The 27427-nt window shown below is 46.3% G+C and overlaps 1 protein-coding gene across 3 annotated transcripts in view; it reads left to right on the top strand.

The window, feature by feature from the left end:
• The window catches only part of appl2 (adaptor protein, phosphotyrosine interaction, PH domain and leucine zipper containing 2), a 161325-nt gene that overhangs the window by 57548 nt on the left and 76350 nt on the right, over positions 1 to 27427 (top strand). For all 3 annotated transcript variants that reach the window (XM_080207115.1, XM_080207116.1, XM_080207117.1), the window contains exon 6: positions 2119 to 2160. In XM_080207115.1, the coding sequence (XP_080063241.1) occupies positions 2119 to 2160 (42 nt within the window). The remainder of the gene's footprint in view (positions 1 to 2118; positions 2161 to 27427) is intronic.

A 27427-nucleotide genomic window follows, 5' to 3' on the forward strand; every position in this document is an offset into this window, starting at 1 on the left:
AATACAGTATTAATGTCAAAAGACAAACTACCCTGTGTGACAGTGAGACAGTCAGCAGCTTGTGCAAATCCACTGTTCTGTCTAGCTGTAAAGATACTTGGAAACTTTTGAAAGTGTTTGATAGAAAATTTATCAATGCCTATAATCCATTTTTAGAAGGTTATACCCTCTTGGTTCTGTGCCAGCAATCATTGTTGGTGACTTTACGAAGATTAAACTGTTCACATTTTTAAACGTGGATAAACCAAGCTCTATTTTAATAAAAGCAGAATACTGAGGATGTTGGAAACTGAAATAAAAACAGAAACTGCTGGAAAACTCAAGTCTGGAGAGAGAAGCAGAGTTAACATTTTAAGTCCAATAAAACTTCTTCAGAACTGAGGTAGAAACGTGATGCTCTAGTCATCGACGCTCCATTCAAACCTTTTAAATTATTTAACCAAATGTTTACTTCAAATGTTTATACATGTGTGTAAACTGAGACTAGGAGGAGTCACAGTGTAACATGTGAGCAACTGATATAGAGAATTGAAATGAACATTTCATTTAAGGATTCTAGATTATCAATACTCTGTGATATAACCTCAGCTCCATCACATTATTGGACTTTTACAAAACAATCATCTTTTGAAGTGTGATGAACACTTCACTACAAATAGAAAATGGAATGTAGTTAAATGGATATTATTTATTTCAGTGAGACAGAGTTTGCATAATCGGGAAAAAGAAGGTTTTTAATGGTTAAAGCTATCTTTAACTATAAAAGGAATTGAACAGTCATTTGATGGTCTACAGTTCTATTTTTGCACTTGTTGCAATTAATTGTCATTAATTTAATTGCAATCCCTGTAGAAACTGCCAATTTAACAGAGAATTTCTGAGCGATTGACAGAAGGACAAGTTTTTTGCTTAATTTTTTAGTTAATACGACAAATGCCTTCAAAATCCTTCCACCGTGCGCCGCCTTCCCAGCAGATATGTAGCATTACAGGAACCATCCCACCCTCACACCCAGTGCCCCCGCAGCATCATTTCTCCTTGGTTGTCAGCTTGAAACCTTGTGTCCGGAGACAATTGTTCCACTTCCTGTCTGAGTTTACTGAATCTAATTGATAATTTATAAGGTACACCTTGTGGAGGTATTCCTCAAATTTTTGAATTTTGTTTGTTCTGTTCCCTTCTGAACAAAATCCAAACTCTCAACAGGGAGTTACTATTGACCAGATACTGAACTGGACCAGTCATATAAATATTGCAGCTAAAAGAGCAGGTCAGAGACTGGGAATTCTATGGTGAGTACCTCACTGCAAGAAGTTACCAGGGTTCCTTCAACAGCAACTTCCAAGCCCATGACCTCTACCACTTTGAAGGATAAGGGCAGCAGATGCTTGGAAGCACCACAACCTTTAGGTCCCCCTCCAAGCCCCACACTATCTTGACTTGTGACTATTTTGTTGTTTCTTCACTGTCACTAGTTCAGAATCCTGGAATTTACTCCTAACAGCAAAGTGGGTGCACCTACACCACATGGACTTCAATAGTTCAAGAAACAGTTCACTTTTGCTTTTTCAAGAGTAATTTGAGATGGGCGATAAATGCTGGTCTAGCTGGCGTGCCCACATACTGTGAACAAATACATGAAACAGCACAATGCTTGGTCAGTAGTATAAAAGTCGACCTGGTTCCCTGCTTCTTGCCTGCACACTTCAAACAGCAGCTGTTTTGTTTGTGAAATACTATGAAAAAGATGTCAAAATGTTAAAACTTACAACACTTCAATGGGTTTCTGTTTGAGGTACTCGCCCCATGGCAACTGGATCACATGGGCATGTCTCCAAGCTGGGGTGTTCATCTGGAACTCACTGTTTTGAATTAGAGATATATTTGAGTGCATAAGTGTTTGGTAAAAAGTTTAGTGTTGATGGCAATTTGTACAATTTTTTTATTTTTGTTATGTAAGGGAACTACTTTTTGATTATATAAAATAAGACAATAATGTAGTGCATTTGTGTCAGTCAAGAACTTATGTTGATTTATTATTTAATAGCTATTTGATGACATTATTTCAGTTAATTTTAAATATGTTACACTGAACATTATTATTTTTATCATTTGCAGAAGTAAGCACTTTAAAAGATTTGTTTCTTCTTGCTAGTAATGGTATGTATATTTTTTAATTTCTAGTTTTATTAATTTTTTAGTTGTTTACATATTTAGTCATGGTTTAATTTTGAAAATGGGTGTCTCACTCATGTACACAAGCGTTTGACCTGCCAACTTGTAATGACTAATGACTGTGACATTGCCACTTGTTTTTATTCTTTCATGGGATGTGGGTGTCACTGCAAGGCCGACATTTCTGCCCCATCCCTAATTGCACTCGAACTGAATGTCTCACTGGGCCATTTCAGAGGACAGTTAAGAGTCAACCACATTGCTGAGGATGTAGACTCCCATGCAGGCCAGACCAACTAAAAATGGCAGATTTCCTTCCCTAAAAGGCATTAGTGAACCAGATGGATTTTTGCGACAATCTGTGGTAGGGTTTCACGGTCACCATAACTGAAAACAGCTTTCAATTCCATACTTTTCTATTAATTTAAATGAATTTACTAATTAAGTAAATTTAAATTCCAGCTACCATAATGGAATTTGAATCTGTGTTCCCTGAGCTGCTGATCTACTAATTCAGTGACATTACCACTATGTTACTGTCTCGCCTGAAATAAATCATGAAAACATAGAACACTACAGCACAAACAGTCCCTTTGGCCCACAAGTTGCGCCGTTCACATAAGAACATAAGAACATAAGAAATAGGAGCAGGAGTAGGCCATCTGGCCCTTCGAGCCTGCCCCGCCATTCAATAAGATCATGGCTGATCTGTCGTGGCTCAGTTCCACTTTCCCGCCCTCTCCCCATAACCCTTAATCCCCTCTCTTATCAAAAACCCATCAACCCACTTCTTAAAAATATTTAGCGAGGCAGCCTCCACCACTTTAACGGGCAGAGAATTCCAGAGATTCACCACCCTTTGAGTGAAGAAGTTCCTCCTCAACTCCGTTCTAAACCGCCCCCCCTTTATCTTGAGGCTGTGCCCCCTAGTCCTACTGTCTTTTTTGAGCGGGAAGAGTCTCTCCACCTCTATCCTATCCATCCCATTCATCATCTTATACGTCTCAATGAGATCTCCCCTCATTCTTCTAAACTCTAACGAGTACAAGCCTAGTTTATTCAGCCTCTCCTCATAGCTCAACCCCCTCAACTCCGGTATCAGCCTAGTAAACCTCCTCTGCACTCCCTCCAGGGCCAAAATATCCTTGCGCAGGTGCGGCGCCCAAAACTGCACACAGTACTCCAGCTGCGGCCTCACCAATGCCCTATACAGCTGCAGCAAGACCTCCCTACTTTTATATTCAATCTCCCTCGCTATGAAGGCCAGCATCCCATTCGCCTTCCTGACCACCTGCTGCACCTGCAGGCTGGGTTTTTGCGACTCATGCACAAGGACCCCGAGGTCCCTCTGCACCGTCGCCTGCTGCAGTTTTTCGCCACGTAAGTAATAGTCCTTCCTACCATTCTTCCCACATCTATGCCATAGAACTATCTGTAACTCCCAATCCCATTAGATCCCATATACTCATCCAGAAGTCTTTTAAAGGACCCCAGTGAGTTCGCCTCTACCACCCCCGACGGCAGCCGATTCCACTCACTCACTTTCTGAGTGAAAAACTTGCCCCTAACCCTGTTATGTAGAACTCAGGAAGTAGAGATGTTCATTATCAGCTGAAGGTGAATTCAAACTCTCACCTGATGATGAATGAGTGCTATTTGAAATGTCCACTAGCACATTGATAAGAACCTAAGAAATAGGAGCAGGAAAAGGCCATTCAGCCCTTTGAGCCTCCTCCGTCATTTAGTAAGATCATGGCTGATGTAACACTCATTGGGGGTGAATTTACCTTTTTGTTTCCTAAATATTGGGTGGACTTGAAACTGAGAGAATTTTAGATCCGTCTTTGGACGTGTTTTCAGCACCCACTTCCGCCCCTCCCCATTTCCCCCTCCCTCCCCATATGCACTCTCCCTGCAAAATTCTGAGTGAGCCTAATACTTGCTGCAGAAGCTTGTGGATGGGACTTATTGTGCCCAAAAACCTCCAGGGGGAGGTAGTGTGCGTGTGCAGGCCTCTGATGCTGCACATGCGCATGAGCAGTAGCAGGGATCTGACAGAAAGAGAGAGCTCCTCTCCTGCAATTGTGGGGGCCTGAGGCTCGAGATATAACCCCTGCTGGACACCACCCCCCCCCCCCCCCCCAACCCCCAGAGCCACCCAGACTGATCGCAGACCCCCTCCATGCCCCATCAGCTGTAGCCCCGCTGCCCTCCCCCCACTGATTGTGGACAACCCTTCCCACCAATTGCTCCCCACTGTCCTCCCCCCTACCAATCGCTGCAGAGGGCAGTGGACCCCTCCCCCATTAACCCCACCCCGAATTTAGCCCCACCCCCTTGCACAGCCTAATGGACATTGTCCAGGTGGTACAGTGGCACTGCCACTCTGGCACTGCCCAAGGGGCACTCCCCCCTTGCCCTTGGCCTCACCAGAGGGCCTCAGTGGTCTCCGGTTCCACCAGTGAGGCCAAGTTCATGTCTATTTCCCCATTCATGTCTATTTCTCGCCAGCGAGAACCTTTCCCGGTGAGGTCATAAAGGGACAAGCTCGGACGATTGAGTGCCGGGTTCACTAAGCAGATGTTAAACAGCATTAAAATAACTTTGCATATCTTAACCTGCCTCTTGCCTATTTCCGGTGAGAAGCTGATCGCTCCAGAAATCGAGCGCTCATAAAATGGCGCCGGTCGTGAGAACTGGAGCCAATCACGCTAAGTGCTTTACGCCCCACTTTACCATCGCCGTGGTGGCAAACTCACCTTCAGTAAATCCACTTTCCTCAGTAACTCTTAATTGTCCTACTAATTACAAACCTATCAATCAGCCTTCAGAATGTTCAAGACCTTGTCTTCCACAGCTTCCTGGGGTAAAGAATTCCAAAGATTCATCAATCTATGAGGGAAGAAATTCCTCCTGAAATCCATATTAAATGAGTGACTATGCTTTGTGGTCCTATGCTTTCAGATGAGTGAAAACATCCTCCCAACGTTTACCCTGTCTAACCCCTAAGAATCTTATTTTTCTCAATCATATCATCTGAACTCCAAGGAGTACAAACCAAATCTGTCCTGTCTTTCCCCATATGGCAGACCTTCCACACCTGGGAACTTCCTAGTGAACACCTCTGTACTTCCCTTAACATAGAAACATAGAACAGAACAGCACAGTACAGGCCCTTTGGCCCTCAATGTTGTGCCGAGCTATGTCCAATCCCAAGATCAAGCTATCCCCTCCCTGCAATTCTGGTGTGCTCCATCTGCCTATCCAATAACTGCTTGAAAGTTCCTAAAGTGTCTGACTCCACTATCACAGCAGGCAGTCTATTCCACACCTGACCCACTCTGAGTGAAGAATCTACCTCGGACATCCCTCCTATATCTCCCACCATGAACCTTATGCCCCCTAGCAACGGCTACATCCACCCGAGGAAATAGACTCTGCATGTCCACTCTATCAATCCCCCTTGTCATCTTATAAACCTCTCATCCTCCTCCGATCCAAAGAGAAAAGCCCCAGCTCCCTCATCCTTTCCTCATAAGACCTACCCTCCAAACCAGGCAGCATCCTGGTAAATCTCCTCTGCACTCTCTCCAATGCTTCCACATCCTTCTTATAATGAGGTGACCAGAACGAAAGAACAAAGAACAAACATCAGCCCGGGAAACAGGCCCTTCGGCCCAACGAGCCCGCGCCGCCATCTCAACACCACCAGTCCACCCCTCTACCCACGACCCCTGTCTAATGTTTTATGGCCATCCAGATTGAGGGAAACTGATTTAGGGACAATTTATTCCTGCCAGTCAGCCTAACAGCACATCTTTGGGGTGTGGGAGGAAACCGGAGCACCCAGAGAAAACCCACGCAAGCACGGGGAGAATGCGCAAACTCCCACAGACACCGGCCCAAATCCATGTCTCTGCACAGCAATCAGCGATAGTCACTGAGCTGTCGTCTTGCCCAGTATCTTGTCCAGTTTAGGCACACATTAACGACATGAAGCACTAGGCCAATCTCGAACAACCAAGAGCAGCCCCAGTACGACCCATCGTGTGTATGCCCCTCGTTGGACACGAGGTGGACCAACTTAAAACCTGTGAATGAAAAGAGAAAAAACATTATTATCATACTATACCTATTTACGTTACCAGGGACGCCCCAATGCTAATGACCCTTATTTAAAAGGATCTCCTATATCCACCCATCTCCAACTCAGTCATGTGCCTAAGTTACTCTTAAAGGACTCTAGCGTGTTTGCCTCCACCACCCTACTTGGCAGAGCATTCCATACCCCCACTACCCTTCCTCTAATATCTGTGTTGTACCTCTCCCCCCTCACCTTAAGTCCATGGCCCCTTGTCCTACGTGTCTCTATCATAGGAAGTAGCTTACCTCTGTTTACTCTATCTATACCCTTCATAATCTTAAGAACATAAGAAATAGGAGCAGGAGTAGGCCATCTAGCCCTTCGAGCCTGCCCCGCCATTCAGTAAGATCATGGCTGATCTGTCGTGGCTCAGTTCCACTTTCCCGCCCTCTCCCCATAAGCCTTAATCCCCTCTCTTATCAAGAACCCATCAACCCGCTTCTTAAAAATATTTAGCGAGGCAGCCTCCACCACTTCAACGGGCAGAGAATTCCAGAGATTCACCACCCTTTGAGTGAAGAAGTTCCTCCTCAACTCCGTTCTAAACCGCCCCCCCTTTATCTTGAGGCTGTGCCCCCTAGTCCTACTGTCTTTTTTGAGCGGGAAGAGTCTCTCCACCTCTATCCTATCCATCCCATTCATCATCTTATACGTCTCAATGAGATCTCCCCTCATTCTTCTAAACTCTAACGAGTACAAGCCTAGTTTATTCAGCCTCTCCTCATAGCTCAACCCCCTCAACTCCGGTATCAGCCTAGTAAACCACCTCTGCACTCCCTCCAGGGCCAAAATATCCTTGCGCAGGTGCGGCGCCCAAAACTGCACACAGTACTCCAGCTGCGGCCTCACCAATGCCCTATACAGCTGCAGCAAGACCTCCCTACTTTTATATTCAATCCCCCTCGCTATGAAGGCCAGCATCCCATTCGCCTTCCTGACCACCTGCTGCACCTGCAGGCTGGGTTTTTGCGACTCATGCTCAAGGACCCCGAGGTCCCTCTGCACCGTCGCCTGCTGCAGTTTTTCGCCACGTAAGTAATAGTCCTTCCTATCATTCTTCCTACCAAAGTGGACCACCTCACACTTGCCAACATTAAATTCCATTTGCCATTTCCTGGCCCATTTGCCCAGCCTATCTAGATCCTTCTGCAGACTCTCCACACCCTCCGCACAATTTGCCTTTCCCCCAATCTTGGTGTCATAATCTTATATACCTCTATTAGATCCCCCCTCAGTCAGCGTCTTTCAAGGGAAAAGAGCCCCAATTTCTTCAATCTTTCCTCATACGCCAGTCCTTCCATACCAGGCAACATCCTAGAAGGTGACCAGAACTGGACGCAGTACTCCAAATGCGGCCGAACCAATGTTCTGTACAACTGCAACATTAGACTCCAGCTCTTATATTCTATACCCCTTCCTATAAAGGCTAACATACCATAGGCTTTCTTCACCACACTCTCCACTTGCACTGCCACCTTCAAAGACTTGTGCACTTGCACCCCCAGGTCTCGCTGCGATTCTATACTCCTTACGGGCTTACCCTTTACCATATAACTTCTCCCTACATTATTCCGGCCAAAATGCATCACCTCACATTTATCCGGATTAAACTCCATTTGCCATGTATCTGCCCAATCAACCAGCCTATCAATATCCTGCTGTATTGCCAGACACTGCTCCTCACTGCCCGCCAATCCAGCCATCGTGGTGTCATCAGCAAATTTGCTGATCACACCACCTACTCCCTCTTCCAGATCATTTATATACACTACAAAGAGAAGAGGTCCCAGTACTGAGCCCTGCGGCACACCACTAATGACAGACCTCCAGCTAGAAAAAGACCCCTCCACTACTACTCTCTGACTCCTCTTTGCAAGCCAGTTCTTTACCCATCTAGATACCTGACCACATATCCCATGAGCTTTAATCTTCTGTACCAACCTACCGTGAGGGACTTTGTCAGACGCCTTACTGAAATCCATATAGACGACATCAATGGCTCGTCCTTCGTCGACCGCCTTTGTCACCTCCTCAAAGAATTCTACCAGATTCGTAAGGCAAAACTTCCCCTTTACAAAGCTATGCTGCGTATCCTTAATCAGATCACAACGCTCTAAGTGCTCATACATCCTATCCCTAAGAATCCTCTCCATCAACTTACCTACCACTGACATTAAGCTCACCGGCCTATAGTTACCCGGGCTATCCCTCCTACCCTTTTTAAACAACAGTACCATGTTCGCTATCCTCCAGTCCTCTGGGACCTCACCTGTTTCCAAAGAAGAGACAAAGATTCGCGGCAGAGGGAACCGAGTGTAGGGTGTCGAAATTTGCTGATGACACCAAAATTGGTGGAAAGGCAAATTGTGCGGAGGGTGGGGAGAGTCTACAGAAGGATCTAGATAGGCTGGGCGAATGGGCCAGGAAATGGCAAATGGAATTTAATGTTGGCAAGTGCGAGGTGGTCCACTTTGGTAGGAATAATGGTAGGAAGGATTATTATTTACGTCGAGAAAAACTGCAGCAGGCGACGGTGCAGAGGGACCTCGGGGTCCTTGTGCATGAGTCGCAAAAACCCAGCTTGCAGGTGCAGCAGGTGGTCAGGAAGGTGAATGGGATGCTGGCCTTCATCACGAGGGGGATTGAATATAAAAGTAGGGAGGTCTTGCTGCAGCTGTATAGGGCATTGGTGAGGCCGCAGCTGGAGTACTGTGTGCAGTTTTGGGCGCCGTACTTACGCAAGGATATTTTGGCCTTGGAGGGAGTGCAGAGGAGGTTTACTAGGCTGATGCCGGAGTTGAGAGGGTTGAGCTATGAGGAGAGGCTGAATAGATTAGGCTTGTACTCGTTAGAGTTTAGAAGAATGAGGGGAGATCTCATTGAGACGTATAAGATGATGAATGGGATGGATAGGATAGAGGTGGAGAGACTCTTCCTGCTCAGAAAGGATAGTAGGACTAGGGGGCATAGCCTCAAGATAAAGGGGGGGCGGTTTAGAACAGAGTTGAGGAGGAACTTCTTCACTCAAAGGGTGGTGAATCTCTGGAATTCTCTGCCCGTTGAAGTGGTGGAGGCTGCCTCGCTAAATATTTTTAAGACGCGGGTTGATGGGTTTTTGATGAGAGAGGGGATTAAGGGTTATGGGGAGAGGGCAGGAATGTGGAACTGAGCCACGACAGATCAGCCATGATCTTATTGAATGGCGGGGCAGGCTCGAAGGGTTAGTTGGCCTACTCCTGCTCCTATTTCTTATGTTCTTATGTTCTTGCCTCTCTAAGCAGCCTAGGATAAATGCAATCGGGCCCCAGAGATTTATCGGTTTTAATGCCATCTAAAAGCCCTAACACTTCTTCCCTCGTAATCGATAGATCTTTCAATTGGTCTACCGCTCCCTCAATGACCGTGCTAGACATCAAGCCCCTCTCCTTCGTGAGTACCGACACAAAGTCTTCATTCAGGATCTCCCCCATTCCCTCTGCACAATTCCCCACGTCTGTCCCTGAGAGGACCGATTTTACCCCTAAAGTAAAACGCCTTTGGATTCTCCTTAACCCTACTTGCCAAAGCCATCTCATGCCCCCTCTTTGCTCTCCTAACTCCCCGTTTGAGATCCCTCCTACTCTCTCTGTATTCCTCCAACGCTCTCTCCGTTCCCAGCTGCTTAGACCCAACTTACACCTCTCGTTTCTTCCTAACCAGGTCTTCTATATCTCTAGTAATCCACGGTTCCCTAATACTACCTTTCCCATCCTTTCTCCTAACCGGCACATGCCTTTCCTGCACCCTTTGCAGTTTTCTCTTGAAAGACTCCCACGTGCCTAACGTGGTCTTGCCTTCCAACAGCCTATCCCAGTCTGTATCCCTAAGCTCCTGCCTAATCCAGCTGTATCTAGCCTTCCCCCAATTTAGCACCCTTCCCTTAGGACAGCTCTCATCTTTTTCCATTCGTATCCTAAAGTAGAAGGAGTTGTGGTCACTATGAGCCACATGTTCGCCAACCGCAACCTCAACCACCTGACCCGGCTCATTTCCCAGAATTAAATCCAGTATCGCCCCCTCTCTAGTTGGGCTATCTACATACTGTTGCAAGGATCCTTCCAATACACATCTTACGAATTCCTCCCCATCAGACCCCCCCAGCTCTAGGCACCTTTCAATCCACCCCAGGGAGATTAAAATCTCCCACTACAACAAACCTATTCTTCCTACACTTTTCCAAAATGTCCCTACATATACCCTCTTCCACTGCCCATGGGCTATCGGGCGGCCTATAGTACACTCCTAGCATAGTAATGGCCCCCTTCCTATTCCTCAACTCCACCCACAGAGACTCAATTTCCAACCCCTCCATGTTATCCTCCCTTGCACCGCTGTGATCCGCTCGCTAACTAAGAGTGCCACTCCCCCTCCTCTTTTCAACCCTCCCCTATCACACCTAAAACACTTATACCCAGGAACATTTAGCTGCCAGTCCTGCCCCTCCTTTAACCACGTCTCTGTCACTGCCACCACATCTAAATTCCTCGCGAATAACAAGGCCCTAAGTTCATCCAACTTTCCCGTCACACTCCTCGCATTAAAACAGATGCACCTAAGACCCTCAGGCCCATTCGGATCCTCCTTCTCCTGGGGGATTTTCCTATCAACTAGACTTACCCTGACCTCCAACTCACTCCCAGTGAGTGAGCTGTCTCTCTCCTCCCCACCCCCCCTCCATACTAGTTTAAACCCTGCCTAAACACTCCAGCCAACCTCCCAGCTAAAATATGTGTCCCCTTCCCATTTAAGTGTTCCCTATCCCTCTTATACAAGTGCCCTTCCTTTGCAAAGACTTCCCAATGGTCAACAAAACTAAAACCCTCTGTCCTGCACCAATCCCTTAGCCATGCATTCAGCTGCAGGATTTCATTATTCTTATCCCTGCTATTGCTGGGCACTGGCAGCAGCCCAGAGATCGCCACCCTGGAGGCCCTACACTTCAGCCTGGCTCCCAACTCTCTGAACTGCGTACGTATTTCCCCCCTACTCTTCCTTCCTATGTCCTTCTCTCCTACATGTATAATTACATCCGCCTGGGTCCCTTGGCCCTTCAAGATTCCCAGTATTCCAAATGTGGTCTCACCAACATCCAGTATAGTTGCAGCATAACCCCATGGCTCTTAAACGCAAACCCTTTGTTAATAAATGCTAACGCGCTGAAAGTCTTCTTCATGGCTCTGCCCACTTGAGTGGCAACCTTCAGAGATCTGTGGATATGAACCCCAAGATCTCTCTGTTCGTCCACCTTCCTCAGAACCCTGCCGTTGACACTGTAATCTGCATTCAAGTTTGTCCTACCAGAATTAATCACCTTGCACTTAACAGGGCTAAACTCCATCTGCCACTTTTTGGCTTAGCTCTGCATCCTATCAATGTCTCTTTGCAGCCTGCAAGAGCCCACAGCTGCTAAATAAGGGACCAAAACAGTACTAAGTGTGGCCTCACTAATAACTTGTACAGTTGCAGCAACACCTCTTTATTTTTATATTCTAGCTCCCTTGAAATAAAAACCAGCATTCCATTGTTACCTCCTGCACCTGTGTGCTAGCTTTCTGGGTTTCATGAATGATTCCCAAGCCCTTTTGCTACAGCTTTCTGCAGTCTCTCTCCATTTAAATAATCCACATTTTCATTCTTTCTTTTAAAATGAGCAGTTACACATTTTCCCATATTGAACCCCATTTGCCATTATCTATCCACTAACTTAACCTGTTAATATGCATAGGGCAAGTTTTTTTTATACAGAGGGTGGTGGGTGCCTGGAACTCGCTGCCAGGGGAGGTAGTGGAAACAGATACAATAGTGACTTTTAAGGGGCCTCTTGACAAGTACATGAACAGGATGGGAATAGAGGAATTTGGTCCCCGGAAGGGTAGGAGGTTTTAGTTCAGTTGGACAGCGTGGTCAGTACAGGCTTGGAGGGCTGAAGGGCCTGTTCCTGTGCTGTAATTTTTTTTTGTTACTATCTCTTTGTAAAGTATTTATATAAGAACATAAGAACATAAGAAATAGGAGCAGGAGTAGGCCATCTAGCCCTTCGAGCCTGCCCCGCCATTCAATAAGATCATGGCTGATCTGTCGTGGCTCAGTTCCACTTCCCCGCCCTCTCCCCATAACCCTTAATCCCCTCTCTTATCAAGAACCCATCAACCCGCTTCTTAAAAATATTTAGTGAGGCAGCCTCCACCACCTCAACGGGCAGAGAATTCCAGAGATTCACCACCCTTTGAGTGAAGAAGTTCCTCCTCAACTCCGTTCTAAACCGCCTCCCCTTTATCTTGAGGCTGTGCCCCCTAGTCCTACTGTCTTTTTTGAGCGGGAAGAGTCTCTCCACCTCTATCCTATCCATCCCATTCATCATCTTATACGTCTCAATGAGATCTCCCCTCATTCTTCTAAACTCCGACGAGTACAAGCCTAGTTTATTCAGCCTCTCCTCATAGCTCAACCCCCTCAACTCCGGTATCAGCCTAGTAAACCTCCTGTGCACTCCCTCTAAGGCCAAAATATCCTTGTGCAGGTGCTGCGCCCAAAACTGCACACAGTACTCCAGCTGCAGCCTCACCAATGCCCTATACAGCTGCAGCAAGACCTCCCTACTTTTATATTCAATCCCCCTCGCTATGAAGGCCAGCATCCCATTCGCCTTCCTGACCACCTGCTGTACCTGCAAGCTGGGTTTTTACGACTCATGCACAAGGACCCCGAGGTCCCTCTGCACCGTCGCCTGCTGCAGTTTTTCGCTACGTAAGTAATAGTCCTTCCTACCATTCTTCCTACCAAAGTGGACCACCTCACACTTGCCAACATTAAATTCCATTTGCCATTTCCTGGCCCATTCGCCCAGCCTATCTAGATCCTTCTGCAGACTCTCCACACCCTCCGCACAATTTGCCGTTCCCCCAATCTTGGTGTCATCAGCAAATTTCGACACCCTACACTCGGTTCCCTCCTCCAGATCATCTATATAAATGGTAAATAGCTGAGGCCCCAGCACCGACCCCTGGGGCACCCCACTAGTCACCAACCGCCAATCCGAATAGCACCCATTGACCCCCACTCTCTGCCTCCTATTTGACAACCAATCCTCTATCCACGCTAACACCCTACCCCCAACTCCATGTCCCCTGACCTTCTGCAATAACCTCTTGTGAGGTACCTTGTCAAACGCCTTCTGAAAATCCAGAAAGACCACATCCACCAGCTCTCCTCTATCCACTGCCCTAGACACATCCTCATAGAACTCCAGTAAATTTGTCAGACATGACTTCCCTTTAATGAAACCGTGTTGCGTCTGCCCTATCAAGCAATTCCCTTCAAGATGCCTTGCAATTTCCTCCTTAATGACGGATTCTAACATTTTACCTACCACAGACGTTAAACTAACCGGCCTATAATTCCCCGCCTTTTGCCTGGCACCCTTCTTAAACAACGGCATAACATTAGCCGTTTTCCAATCTTCCGGCACTTCCCCGGAATCCAGCGACGTCTGGAAAATAACCACCAAGGCATCCACTATAACCTCCGCCATTTCTTTCAGAACCCTCGGATGCATTCCATCCAGTCCTGGCGACTTGTCCACAATCAGCCCCTCCAGTCTGTCGAGCACCACCTCTCTAGTAACAGTAATGTCATTAAGACCCTCCAGTCCTACCACCTTTCCATCGCTAACACCCGGCAAATTATTCACGTCCTCCTCCGTGAAGACAGAAACAAAAAAGTTATTCAAGACCTTAGCCATTTCCCCATCCCCTACCACTAGGTCCCCTTTCTCCTCCTCTAAAGGACCAACGTTCACCCTAGCCAGCCTCTTCCTTTTTATATATTTATAAAAACTCTTGCTATCCTTTTTTATATTAAGTGCTAGCCCAGCTTCATAGCTTCTCCTACCCTCCTTTATCAACTTCTTTGTCAATCTTTGTTGACATTTAAACCTTTCCCAATCCTCTTCTCGCCCACTGCTCTTAGCTACTCTAAATTCCTCCGCTTTTAATTTAACACTTTCCTTCACCTCCTTCGTTATCCACGGCTTATTACCTCTCCTCCTACTGTCCTTTTTGACCATCGGAATAAATTTCTGCTGAGCACCAAGAAAGATCTCCTTAAAGATCCTCCACTGCTCCTCAGCAGACCTACCTTCCAACGCGCTCCCCCAGTCCACATTCGCCAATTCTTCTCTCATCCTACCATACTCCCCTCTATTAAAACAAAGGACGCGTGCCCGGGAACCCACTTTCTCCTCCTCCATCTGCAACAGAAACTCCACCATACAATGATCACTCTCTCCAAGAGGATCCTTCACCGCAAGGTCCCTAATTCCACCCGCCTCATTACATAGCACCAGATCCAAGATAGCTCGCTCCCTCGTCAGCTCCAACACACACTGTTCAAGGAAATTATCCCGGCAGCATTCCAAGAACTCCTCCTCGAGCACACCTCGTCCAACATGGGTCGACCAATCAATATGCAGACTGAAATCCCCCATAACTACTGCCGTCCCATTCCTGCACGCCGCACTTACTTGCGCGTTAACAGCCCGCCCCACCTCCAGATCATTATTCGGGGGCCTATAGACGACACCCACCAGCGTCTTCCTCTCTTTGCTGTTCCTAATCTCCACCCACAACGATTCCACGTTCTGCTCCTTGGCTCCAATATCACCCCTTGCTACCACCTTGATACTATCCTTAATCAGCAGAGCTACGCCACCCCCTCTTTCCTCCTGCCTATCCTTCCTAAACACTTGATAGCCCTGTACATTCATCTCCCAGTCCCTGTCACCTTGCAGCCACGTCTCTGTAATGGCCACCGGATGGTATCCATTTGTGTCGATCTGCGCCACCAGCTCATCCACTTTATTCCGAATGCTTCGTGCATTCAGATAAAGCGCTTTCATCCCAGCCTTCACCTGGACCCTATTTGCCGTAACACCACCAATTGGGACATCCTCGGCCTCTTCCCTTACCTGTACCCTATCCTTAACTTTAGACCTCGTAACGTCACCTACCCTCGCACCCTCCCCCCCCCCCCCCCCAATTAGTTTAAAGCCCTGTCTACAGTCCTCTTTACTCGATTCGCCAGCACTCTGGTCCCAGCACGGTTCAGACCAACCCCATCCCACCCGAACAAGTCCCACCTACCCCAATACTGGTGCCAATGCCCCATAAATTCAAACCCATTCCTCCCACACCAATCCCTGAGCCACCCATTCACTTCCTTTATCCTGTCAACCCTACGCCCGTCTGCACTCGGTTCAGGCAGTAGCCCAGAGACGACCACCTTGTCGGTTCTACTTTTTAATTCCATTCCCAGCTTCTCATACTCCCTCCCCAGATCCTCAGTCCGCACTTTGCCTACGTCGCCGGCACCCACATGTACTACAACGACCGGGTTCTCACCCTCCCACTCCAGATTCCTCTGCAGCCCAGCTGCGACATCCTGTACCCGAGCACCAGGCAGACAACACACCCTTCTGTGCACTTTGTCATTGTGACAAAGGACAGTGTCAATACCCTTCACCCCACTATCCCCAATCACTGCTACGTTCCTTTTCCCCTTCGCTTTGCCTATGTCCTGCTGCATCACTGTACCGTGTGCAGTTTGCTCACCAACCTCACCTGCCTCGTCCTCTTCCAGACTGGAAGCAAGAACCTCAAACCTGTTATGCAGATTGAGGCTGAGGCCTCCGCTCCTCACCCCCCTTCCTCCTCCCAGCAGCCCCCTTTTGTCCCTGACCCTTAGATTTAGCCAGTCTAGGGGGGGTGGATGTCACTTGCACCCCATTGACAATGGTACCCTCTCTCCCCTTGATGAGCCTCAGTGTCTGTAGCTCAGAGGCCAGCTCATCCACCTTGAGCTGGAGCTCTTCCAGCAACCTGCACTTACTGCAGACATGGTCACTGGGAAGGACCCTGGGGTCCACCAGTTCCCACATCATACAGAAACCACACATCACATGCCCCTCCATTATTCACTGTAATTTTTTATGGGGAAAAATTTTTTTCCTTGTTTCTTGCTGTAGTAGTTTTGAAAACATTTTTTTTCCTTGTTTTTTCAAACAAACTCACCTGGCCTTTTTTCCCTCAAGCCCTTTTTGATATTAAGCCCTATTAGCTCACTCTGCTTCCCACTCACTCCGCTGCCCGCTCAGACGCTGCCCGCTGTCTACACCAGGCCTCCTTTTAAACCTGGCGCTGATTTAAAGCAGGCTGGTCCACAAATGCCTTTTAACCACTCCCTCAGAATTCTTAAAGCAGTCAATACAATAAATAAATGCTTTAAACAGTTCTACAAAGAGTAAAGTGCTTTAAACTTATTTTAAACAGGTTTTTAACAGGTAAAATCTTAGCTCTCTCTCTGCTCCAGCAAACAATGGAAGGCTTCACCGTGTGGCCTCCTAACAATCTACCTTCCCTCACACCTTTGTCTGATCTGCAAATTTGGAACTCTGTTCTTTCCTCCAAATCAGTAATATATATTGTGAACAACTGCGATCTTAGCACTGATCCCTGTGACACTCCACTGGCTGCTGCCCACCAACTTGAGAAAGACCGCTTATTGCGACTCACTGATTTTTGTTAGTTAGCCAATCCTCTATCCGTGCCAGAATATGACTTCCAGGACAATGAGCTCCTATCTTGTGTAGTAACCTTTTCTGTGACACTTTATCAGATGTATTCTGAAAATCCAAATGTACAACATTGACTGGCTTCCCTCTGTCTACTCTGGCTCATATCTCCTTAATGAACTCTATTACATTTGACAGACGTGATTTCCCCTTCATGAAACCATGCTAACTCTGCAGCATTTAAGAACATAAGAACATAAGAAATAGGAGCAGGAGTAGGCCATCTAGCCCTTCGAGCCTGCCCCGCCATTCAATAAGATCATGGCTGATCTGTCGTGGCTCCGTTCCACATTCCCACCCTCTCCCCATAACCCTTAATCCCCTCTCTTATCAAAAACCCATCACGGGAAGTGATGGCTTAGTGATATTATCGCTAGATCACTAATCCAGAAATGCTAATGTTCTGGGGACCTGGGTTCGAATCCCACTGCGGCAGGTGGTGTAATTTGAATTCAGTAAAAAATATCTGGAATTAAGAATCAACTGATGACCATGAAATCATTGTCAATTGTTGGAAAAATCCATCTGGTTCACTGATGTCTGTTAGGGAAGGGAATCTGCCATCCTTACCTGGTCTGGCCTACATGTGACTCCAGAACCACAACAATGTGCTTGACTCTCAACTGCACTGCAAGGACAACTAGGGAAGGGCAATAAATGCTGGCCCATGTCCCATGAATGAATAAAAAAAGTTCTGAATCTTCCCCACCTTCTGGCCTACCGTTAACCTTTGTCATTTTATGCATTACCACTTTCAACTTAATACCCTCCTTAAATATTCTGGCCGGGAGGTTTGCTAATGTCACAGGGGAGGATTTCAGTTGGTTTGTCAGGGGGTGGGAACCAAAGCAAAGGTAAGTTAACTGAAGGGGAACTAGAGAGATCAAAGAACAACACAGCACGAGAAACAGGCCCTTCGGCCCAATGAGCCCGCGCCGCCATTTTAACGTTATGAGTTCCCTCGTCCACCCATGACCCTTGTCTACGCCTATGGCACTCCACTTGGAAACCACATTGAGGGAAGACTAATTTAGGGACAATTTGTTACACCAGTCAGCCTAAGAGCACATCTTTGGGGTGTGGGAGAAACCGGAGCACCTGGAGAAAACCCACGCAAACATGGGGAGAATGCGCAAACTCCCACAGACACTGGCCCAAATCCACAGCAAACAGTGATGGTCACTGAGCTGTTGTAAGGCCAGTTAGACTCAGGAAGAGCAGCAGGGTGCGATTGCTAATCAAAGAAGGTCTGGTGGACTGAAGTACATTTGCTTCAATGCTAGAAGTGTAACAAATAAGGCAGATGAACTTAGAGCTTGGATTAGAACTCAGAACTATGATATTGTTGCCATTACAGAGAATTTGGTCAAGAGAAGAACAGGATTGGCATCTTAATGTTCTAGAATACGGTTGTTTCAGGCAGGATAGAAGGAGATGTAAAATGGATGGGGGAGATGGGGATGGGGGTTAAGGAGAATATCACAGCTGTACTGCGGGAGGACACCTCAGAGGGCTCATATGGCGAGGCAGTATGGGCAGAGCTCAGGAATAGGAAGGGTGTAGTCACCGTGTTGGGGGTTTACACTAAGCCTCCCAACAGCCAGCAGGAGATAGATTAACGGATATGGTAGCAGATTTGGCAAGGTGTATAAGTAATAGGGTTGTTGTGGTGGGAGATTTTAACTTCCCCAGTATTGACTGGGACTCACTCAGTGCTAGGGGTGTGGATGGGGCAGAGTTTGTAAGGAGCATCCAGGAGGGCTTCTTGAAACAGTATGTAGATAGTCCAGCTAGGGAAGGGGCCATACTGGACCTGGTATTGGGGAATGAGACTGGCCAGATGGTCAATATTTCAGTAAGGGAGCAGTTCAGGAACAGTGACCACAATTTAGTCAGCTTTAAGGTACTAATGGGTAAAGATAAGTGTAATCCTCAGGTAAATTACAACAATATTAGAACATAGAAACATAGAAAAACTACATCACAATACAGGCCACAAAGTTGTGCCAAATGTGTCCCTACTTTAGAGATTACTAGGCTTACCTATAACTCTCTATCTTACTAAGTTCCATGTACTTATCTAAAAGTCTCTTAAAAGACCCTATCGAATCCACCTCCACCACTGTTGCAGGCAGGCCATTCCACGCACCCACCACTCTGAGTGAAAAACTTACCCCTGACATCTCCTCTGTACCTACTCCCCAGCAGCTTAAACCTGTGTCCTCTTGTGGCAACCATTTAAGTCCTGGGAAAAAGCTTCTGACTATCCACTCGATCAATACCTCTCAACATCTTATACACCTCTATCAGGTCACCCCTCATCCTTCGTCTCTCCAAGGAGAAAAGGCCGAGCTCCCTCAACCTATCCTCATAAGGCATGCTCCCCAATCCAGGCAACATCCTTGTAAATCTCCTCTGCACCCTTTCTATAGCTTCCACATCCTTCCTATAATGAGGTGACCAGAACTGAGCACAGTACTCCAAGTGGGGTCTGACCAGGGTCCTATATAGCTGCAATATTATCTCTCGACTCCTAAACTCAATTCCTCGATTGATGAAGGCCAGTACACCATATGCCATCTTAACCACGGCTTCAACCTGCGCAGCTGCTTTGAGCATCCTATGAATTCAGACCCCAAGATCCTTCTGATCTTCCACACTACCAAGAGTCCTACCATTAATATTATATTCTGCCATCCTATTTGACCTGCCAAAATGAACCACTTCACACTTATCTGGGTTGAACTCCATCTGCCACTTCTCCGCCCAGTGTTGCATCCTATTAATGTCTCGCTGCACCTTCTGACATCCCTCCACACTACCCACAACACCTCCAACCTTTGTGTCATCAGCAAACTTACCAACCCACCCCTCCACTTCCTCATCCAGGTTATTTATAAAAATCACAAAGAGTAAGGGTCCCAGAACAGATTCCTGGGACACTCCACTGGTGACCGACCTCCATGCAGAATATGACCCATCTAGAACCACTCTTTGCCTTCTGTGGGCAAGCCAGTTCTGGATCCACAAAGCAATGTCCCCTTGGATCTCATGCCCCCTCACTTTCTCAATAAGCCTTGCATGGGGCACCTTATCAAATGCCTTGCTGAAGTCCATATTTACTACATCTACTGCTCTTCCTTCATCAATGTGTTTAGTCACATCTTCAAAAAATTCAATCAGGCTTGTAAGGCATGCCTTTGACAAAGCCATGCTGACTATTCTTAATCACAACATACCTCTCCAAATGCTCATAAATCTGAGGATCTTCTCCATCAACCTACCAACCACTGAGGTTAGACTCACTGGTCTATAATTTCCAGGGCTATCTCTACTCCCTTTCTTGAATAAAGGAACAACATCCGCAATCCTCCACTCCTCTGGAACCTCTCCTGTCTCCATTGATGATGAAAAGATCATCACCAGAGGCTCAGCAATCTCCTCCCACAGTAGCCTGGGGTACATCCCATCCTGTCCCGGTGACTTATCTAACTTGATGCTTTTCAAAAACTCCAACATATCCTCTTTCTTAATATTTACATGCTCAAGCTTTTCAGTCTGCTGCAAGCCTGCACTACAACCACCGAGATCCTTTTCCATAGTGTATACTGAAGTAAAGTATTCATTAAGTACCTCTGCTATTTCTTCCAGTTCCATACAAACTATCCCACCGTCACACTTGATAGGTCCTATTCTTTCACGCCTTATCCTCTTGCTCTTCACATACTTACAGAATGCCTTGGGGTTTTCCTTAATCCTGCCTGCCAAAGCCTTCTCATGACCCCTTCTGGCTCTCCTAATTTCCTTCTTAAGATCCTGCTGTATACTCTTCTAGATCTCTAACATTACCTAGCTCTCTGAACCTTTTGTAAGCTTTTCTTTTCTTCTTGACTAGATTTATTACAGCTTTTGTACACCACAGTTCCTGTAACCTACCATAACTTCTCTGTCTCATTGGAACGTTGCTATGTAGAAGTCCAGACAATTACTCCCTGAAAATTTGCCACATTTCTTCCGTACGTTTCCCTGAGAAAACCTCTTTCCAATTTAAGCCTCCAATTTCCTGCTGTTTGTATATAAACGATTTGGAGGAAAATGTAACTGATTTGATTAGTAAGTTAGCAGGCGACATAAAGGTTAGTGGAATGGCGCATAGTGGTGCGGACCGTCAGAGATTACAGCAAGCTATGGATTAGTTGGGGACTTGAACAGACAAAGGTAGGCCAGAAATCAAAGTTCTAAACTGGTGGAAGACTGATTTTAATAAGAACATAGAACACTACAGCACAAGCAGGCCCTTCGGCCCACAAGTTGCGCCGATCACATCTATACCTACTAAGCCATAGACTTATCTATAACCCCCAATCCCATTAAATCCCATATACTCATCCAGAAGTCTTTTAAAAGACCCCAGTGAGTTCGCCTCCACCACCACCGTCGGCAGCCGATTCCATTCACTCACAACCCTCTGCATGAAAAACTTACCCCTAACATCTCCTCTGTACTTGCAAGTACTCTGTACTCTGTAAGATCAGATATGGTTCTGCAGTATGGACTGGGAGCAGATACTTTTTGGTAAATCTGTGACAGAACTTCAGGACATATTCAAGCAGGAAATAGGCAACGTACGGGGTCAGTGTTTTGTGTTGGTGTTCACTAGTGAAGAGACGATTGGGTTTAGAAATCAGGAAGAAGGACTGTTATGCAATTAAAGAATATACATAGAGAGGAGGTTCTGAGTGGTCTGGCAGGCTTAAATGTAGGTAAATCTCCAGGGCCAGATGAAATGTATCCCAGGTTGTTGAGTGAGGTATAGGAGAAAATAATAGGGGTGCTGGCAATAATTTTCTATTTCTGTCTGGCCTCAGGTGAAGTGCCAGAGGACTGGAGGACAGCCAATGTGTTACCAATATTTAAGAAGAGAGGAGGGATAAACTTGGAAATACAGGCGGGTCAGTCTAACCTCAGTGGTGGGCAAATTATTAGAAACAATTCTGAGAAATAGAGTTTATTTGCATTTGGAGAGGCAGGAATTAATTGGGAACATTCGGCCTGGTTTTGTTAAGGGGAGGTTATATCTTGGTTGAATTTTTCAGAGCTAACTAGTTGTGTAGATGAGGATAATGCATTTGACATAGTCTTCTTGGACTTCAGCAAGGCTTTTAATAAAGTCCCACATGGGTGACTGATAGCGATGGTAAAAGGCCATGAATCCAGTAGAGTCCCATAGGAATCAGTGTTGTGACCCTTTGTTGGCTGTTTGCGGTTTATACAAATGATTTAAAGTTGAATGTAGGAGGGTTGATCAGTAAGTTCACAGATGATACGAAAGTTGATAGGGTGGTCAATAGTAAGGAGGATAGTCTTCGATTACAGGATGAGATGGGGCAGCACGGTAGCACAGTGGTTAGCACTGCTGCTTCACAGCTCCAGGGACCTGGGTTCGATTCCCAGCTCAGGGCAGTCAGAGGGTAGAGAGCAGCGCTGTAGAGAGAGTGAGTGATTTGCTCTGGCTGTATGATGTGGGAGCTGGCAAATCCCATTGTAACCACATCTGCAGCAAATATTCGGAGTTGCCGACATTGGACTGGGGTAAGCGCAGTGAGTAGTCTCACAACACCAGGTTAAAGTCCAACAGGTTTATTTGATGGCATGAGCTTTAGGAGTGTTGCCCCTTCATCAGCTGAAGAAAGGATAAATAGGGTGGTCACAAGGATTTCCCTAGCAAGTTGGGGGGAAGGGATGGGTAAAACTATGGGAAGCAAAGCAGCAGGTTAATACGTGGAAAGTTATGAGAAAAGTTAAAAGGAGGCCAGTGATTGGGCTGGTCAGGAAACGGGAGGTTGACAGTTTGGGGCCACTGCGCATGCACAGAGCTCCAGAACTGTCAGACTCCGGCGCGAGCAGGCTCCATCCCCCTGGGTTTTCAATGAGATTCCGACTGGGACCTCTTCAGTACACAGAATGTGGAGATTCAGGTGAGAAGCTGAAGGTGAGAACAGTTGGGATTTAGAACAGTTCTCCCATCAATTCAGCACTTTTGGGATATTTTGGCCTTGGAGGGAGTGCAGAGGAGGTTTACTAGGCTGTTTCCAGAGTTGAGGGGGTTGAGCTATGAGGAGAGGCTGAATAAACTAGGCTTGTACTCGTTAGAGTTTAGAAGAATGAGGGGAGATCTCATTGAGACGTATAAGATGATGAATGGGATGGATAGGATAGAGGTGGAGAGGCTCTTCCTGCTCAGAAAGGACAGTAGGACTAGGGGGCACAGCCTCAAGATAAAGGGGGGGTGGTTTAGAACAGAGTTGAGGAGGAACTTCTTCACTCAAAGGTTGGTGAATCTCTGGAATTCTCTGCCCATTGAAGTGGTGGAGGCTGCCTCGCTAAATATTTTTAAGACACGGGTTATTGGGTTTTTGATAAGCGAGGGGATTAAGAGTTATGGGGAGAGGGCAGGAATGTGGAACTGAGCCACGACAGATCAGCCATGATCTTATTGAATGGCGGGGCAGGCTCGAAGGGCTAGATGGCCTACTGCTGCTCCTATTTCTTATGTTCTTATGGTTGCAAAGGGTCACAATTGGGAGTTAAATATCCAGGGATATCAGATTATTTGGAAGAACAGACAGGAAGATAAGGAATGTGGCGTAGCTGTGATACGTAAGGATGATATCAGGGCGGAAGTGAGAGATGATATAGGCTTTATGGAGAAAAAGGTTAAATCCATTTGGGTGGAAATCAGAAAGAGTAAGGAGAAAAAGTCACTGATAAGTTATAGTCTATAGACCCTACGTAATAACATCATGCTGGGGTGAGCAATAAACAAAGAACTGATGCATTCAAAGATACATCTGCAATTATCATGGGGAGTTTTAATCTACATGTCGATTGGTCAGGTCAGATCGGTCAAAGCAGCCTTGAGGAGGAGTTCATAGAATGTACCTGTGATAGTTTCCTAGAATAGTATGTACAACACAGCACAGGAAACAGGCCCTTCAGCCCTACAAGCCCGTGCCGCCCATTTTAACACTGTGAGTGCCTCATTCCAATCCTCCTCCTACCTGCGACTATTGTCTACATCTCAGGAACTCCACAATAAAGGGGTGCAAATTTAAAGAATTATATGTGCGCCAGATTGAGGGAGATCCAATTTGGGGACAATTTATTAACACCGATCAGCCTAAAAGCACGTTTTTGGGGTGCGGGAAGAAACTGGAGCACCCAGAGAAAACCCACGCAAGCACGGGGAGAAGGTGCAAACTCCCACAGACACCGACCCAAGCCGGAGATCTGACCCGGGTCCCTGTATCTGCGCAGCAAACAGTGATAGTCACTGAGCTGTCGTGGTGCCCGTCAGTTGGTCCAGTTTAAGCATACACTAACGATGTGAAGCACAAGGCAACACTCGAAGCAACATCCAAGAGCAGTCCTCGCACGACCCACCGCATGTATGCCCCTTGTCGGCCAACAAGGTGAACCGAATCACCTGTGGATGTTAAAAAAGAGACGTCAACAAACATACAACAGCCTATACAGACATTCACAGAAGATCCCCAGTAGCTCCAACGTAAGAGACAGCTGAGCCATACAATACGTTGGACGGCCCATAGGAATCTATTGATTCCCAGGATCGTCCTAAGGCTCTTGATCCTTAACTAGAACATTCTTTTGTACCCCTCCATCTCTAGTCTGCTCATGTGCCTATCTAAGTAAGCCTTAAACAACTCTTATCGTGCCTGTCTCCACCGCCCTACTTGGCAGTGCATTCCAGGCCCCCACAACCCTCTGTGAAAAACCTCCCTCTAACATCTGAATTATACCTCGCCCTTCTCACCTTAAGCCCGTGGCCCCTCGTGATTTTCGCATCCAACCGGGGAAAAAGCTTCCCACTGTTCACTCTATCTATACCCTTCATAATGTTATACACCTGTAATGGAACCTATGAAGGAGCAAGCTATCCTAGATCTGGTCTCGTGTAATGCGACAGAAATAATTAATGATCTCGTTGTTAGTGATCCTCTCGGAAGATGCGATCATAGTATGATTGAATTTAAAATGCAGCTGGAGAAGTTAAATGCAATACTAGTATCTTGCACTACAAAGGGACTACAATGGGATGCAGGAGGAGTTGGCTAAGGTAGACTGGGTGCAAAGACTTTATGGTGGGACAATTGAACAGTGGAGAACTTTCAAAGTGATTTTTCACAGTGGTCAGCAAAAGTATGTACCAGTGAAAAAGAAAGACTGTAGGAAAAGGGATAACCAACCATGGATATCTAAGGAGAGTATCAAATCGAAAGAAAATTCAGTCAAATTAGTGAGAAACTAGAGGATCAGGAAATCTTTAAATGTCAACAGAAAGCTATGAACAAAGCTATAAAGAAAAGTAAGATAGATTATGAGAGTAAATTAGCTCAGAATATAAAAACATAGCAAAGGTTTCTATAAATATATAAAACAAAAAAGAATGGCTAAGGTAAACATTGGTCCTTTAGAGGATGAGAAAGGGGAAATGAGGAAATGGCCACCGCATTGAACAGGTATTTTGTGTTGGTCTTCATAGTGGAAGACGTAATTAACAAGCCAAAAATTGATGACAAGGAGGCTATGACATGTGAGGACCTAGTAACCGTTATCACGTGATATGATGTTGGGCAAGCTCATAGAACATAGAACATTACAGCGCAGAACAGGCCCTTCGGCCCACGATGTTGCGCCGACCAGTTAAAAAACAATGACCCTCTAACCTAAACCAAACCCTTACCATCCATAAACCTATCCACGGATCTCTTAAATGCCCCCAAACTAGGCGCATTTACAACTGCAGCAGGCAGGGCATTCCAATCCCTCACCACCCTCTGGGTAAAGAACCTACCCCTGACATCCATCCTATAACTACCACCCCTTAATTTAAAGCTATGCCCCCTCGTGCTAGCTTTCTCCATCCGAGGAAAAAGGCTATCACTGTTCACCCTATCTAAACCTCTAATCATCTTATATGTTTCAATAAGGTCCCCTCGTAGCCGCCTTCTTTCTAACGAAAACAACCTCAAATCCCTCAGTCTCTCCTCATAGGACCTCCCCTCCATACCAGGCAACATTCCTGGTAAACCTCCTCTGCACCCTCTCCAAAGCCTCCACATCCTTCCTATAATGTGGGGACCAGAACTGTACACAATACTCCAAGTGCGGCCGCACCAGAGTTTTGTACAGTTGCAACATGACGCTGCGGCTCCTAAATTCAATCCCCCTACCAATAAACGCCAAGACACCGTATGCCTTCCTAACAACCCTATCTACTTGATTCCCAACTTTCAGGGATCTATGTACACATACACCTAGATCCCTCTGTTCATCCACACTATTCAGAGTCCTACCGTTAGCCCTATACTCTACACATCCGTTATTCCTGCCAGAGTGAATTACCTCACACTTTTCCGCATTAAACTCCATCCTCCACCTCTCGGCCCAGCTCTGTAACTTGTCCAAGTCTCCCTGTAGACTAAGACACCCTTCCTCACTATCTACCACACCTCCGACTTCGGTGTCATCAGCAAATTTACTAATCCACCCAACTATACCCTCATCCAGATCATTTATAAAAATTACAAACAGCAGTGGCCCCAAAACAGATCCCTGAGGCACACCACTCGTAACTGAACTCCATGTCGAATACTTACCATCAACCACCACCCTCTGTCTCCTATCCGCCAGCCAATTCCTAATCCAATTTCCTAGATCACCCTCAATCCCATACATCTGCAATTTCTGCAGAAGCCTTCCATGGTGAACCTTATCAAACGCCTGGACTAAATGGACTAAAGATAGACAAATCTCCTGGCCCTGATGGAATGAATTGCAGGTTACCAAAAGAGATGGCGGGGTAAATAGCAAATGTGCTTGTGGTAATCTACCAAAATTTGCTCAACTTTGGGGCGGTTCCAGCAGATTAGAAAACAGCAAATGTGACGGCGCTGTTTAGAAAAGGAGGTAGACAAAAGGTGGAATCTATAGGCCGATTAGCTTATCTTCTGTTGTGGGCATAATGCTTGAATCTGTCATCAAGGAAGAAATAGCGAGACATCTGGATATAAATTGTCCCATTGGGAAGATGCAGCATGGGTTCATGAAAGGCAAGTAATGTTTGACTAATTTACTGGAATTCTTTCAAGACATTACAAGCGTGGCGGACAACGGGGAACCAATATATCTGGATTTTGAGAAGGCGTTTAACAAGGTGCTGCGCAAAAGGCTGCTGCATAAGTAAAGGTGCACAGCGCTACGGGTAATGTATTGGCATGGATAAAGGATTGGTCAACTAACAGAAAGCAAAGAGTGGAGATCAATGGGTGTTTTCCAGGTTGGCAATCTAGTGGTGTGTCTCAGGGATCAGTGTTGGGTCCGCAGTTGTTTATAATTTAAATAGATGATTTGGAGTTGGG

This window comes from Carcharhinus amblyrhynchos, chromosome 19 (genome assembly GCF_965287045.1).
Source record: "Carcharhinus amblyrhynchos chromosome 19, sCarAmb.v2.hapA, whole genome shotgun sequence".
In the NCBI taxonomy this organism is placed as follows: Eukaryota; Metazoa; Chordata; class Chondrichthyes; order Carcharhiniformes; family Carcharhinidae; genus Carcharhinus; species Carcharhinus amblyrhynchos.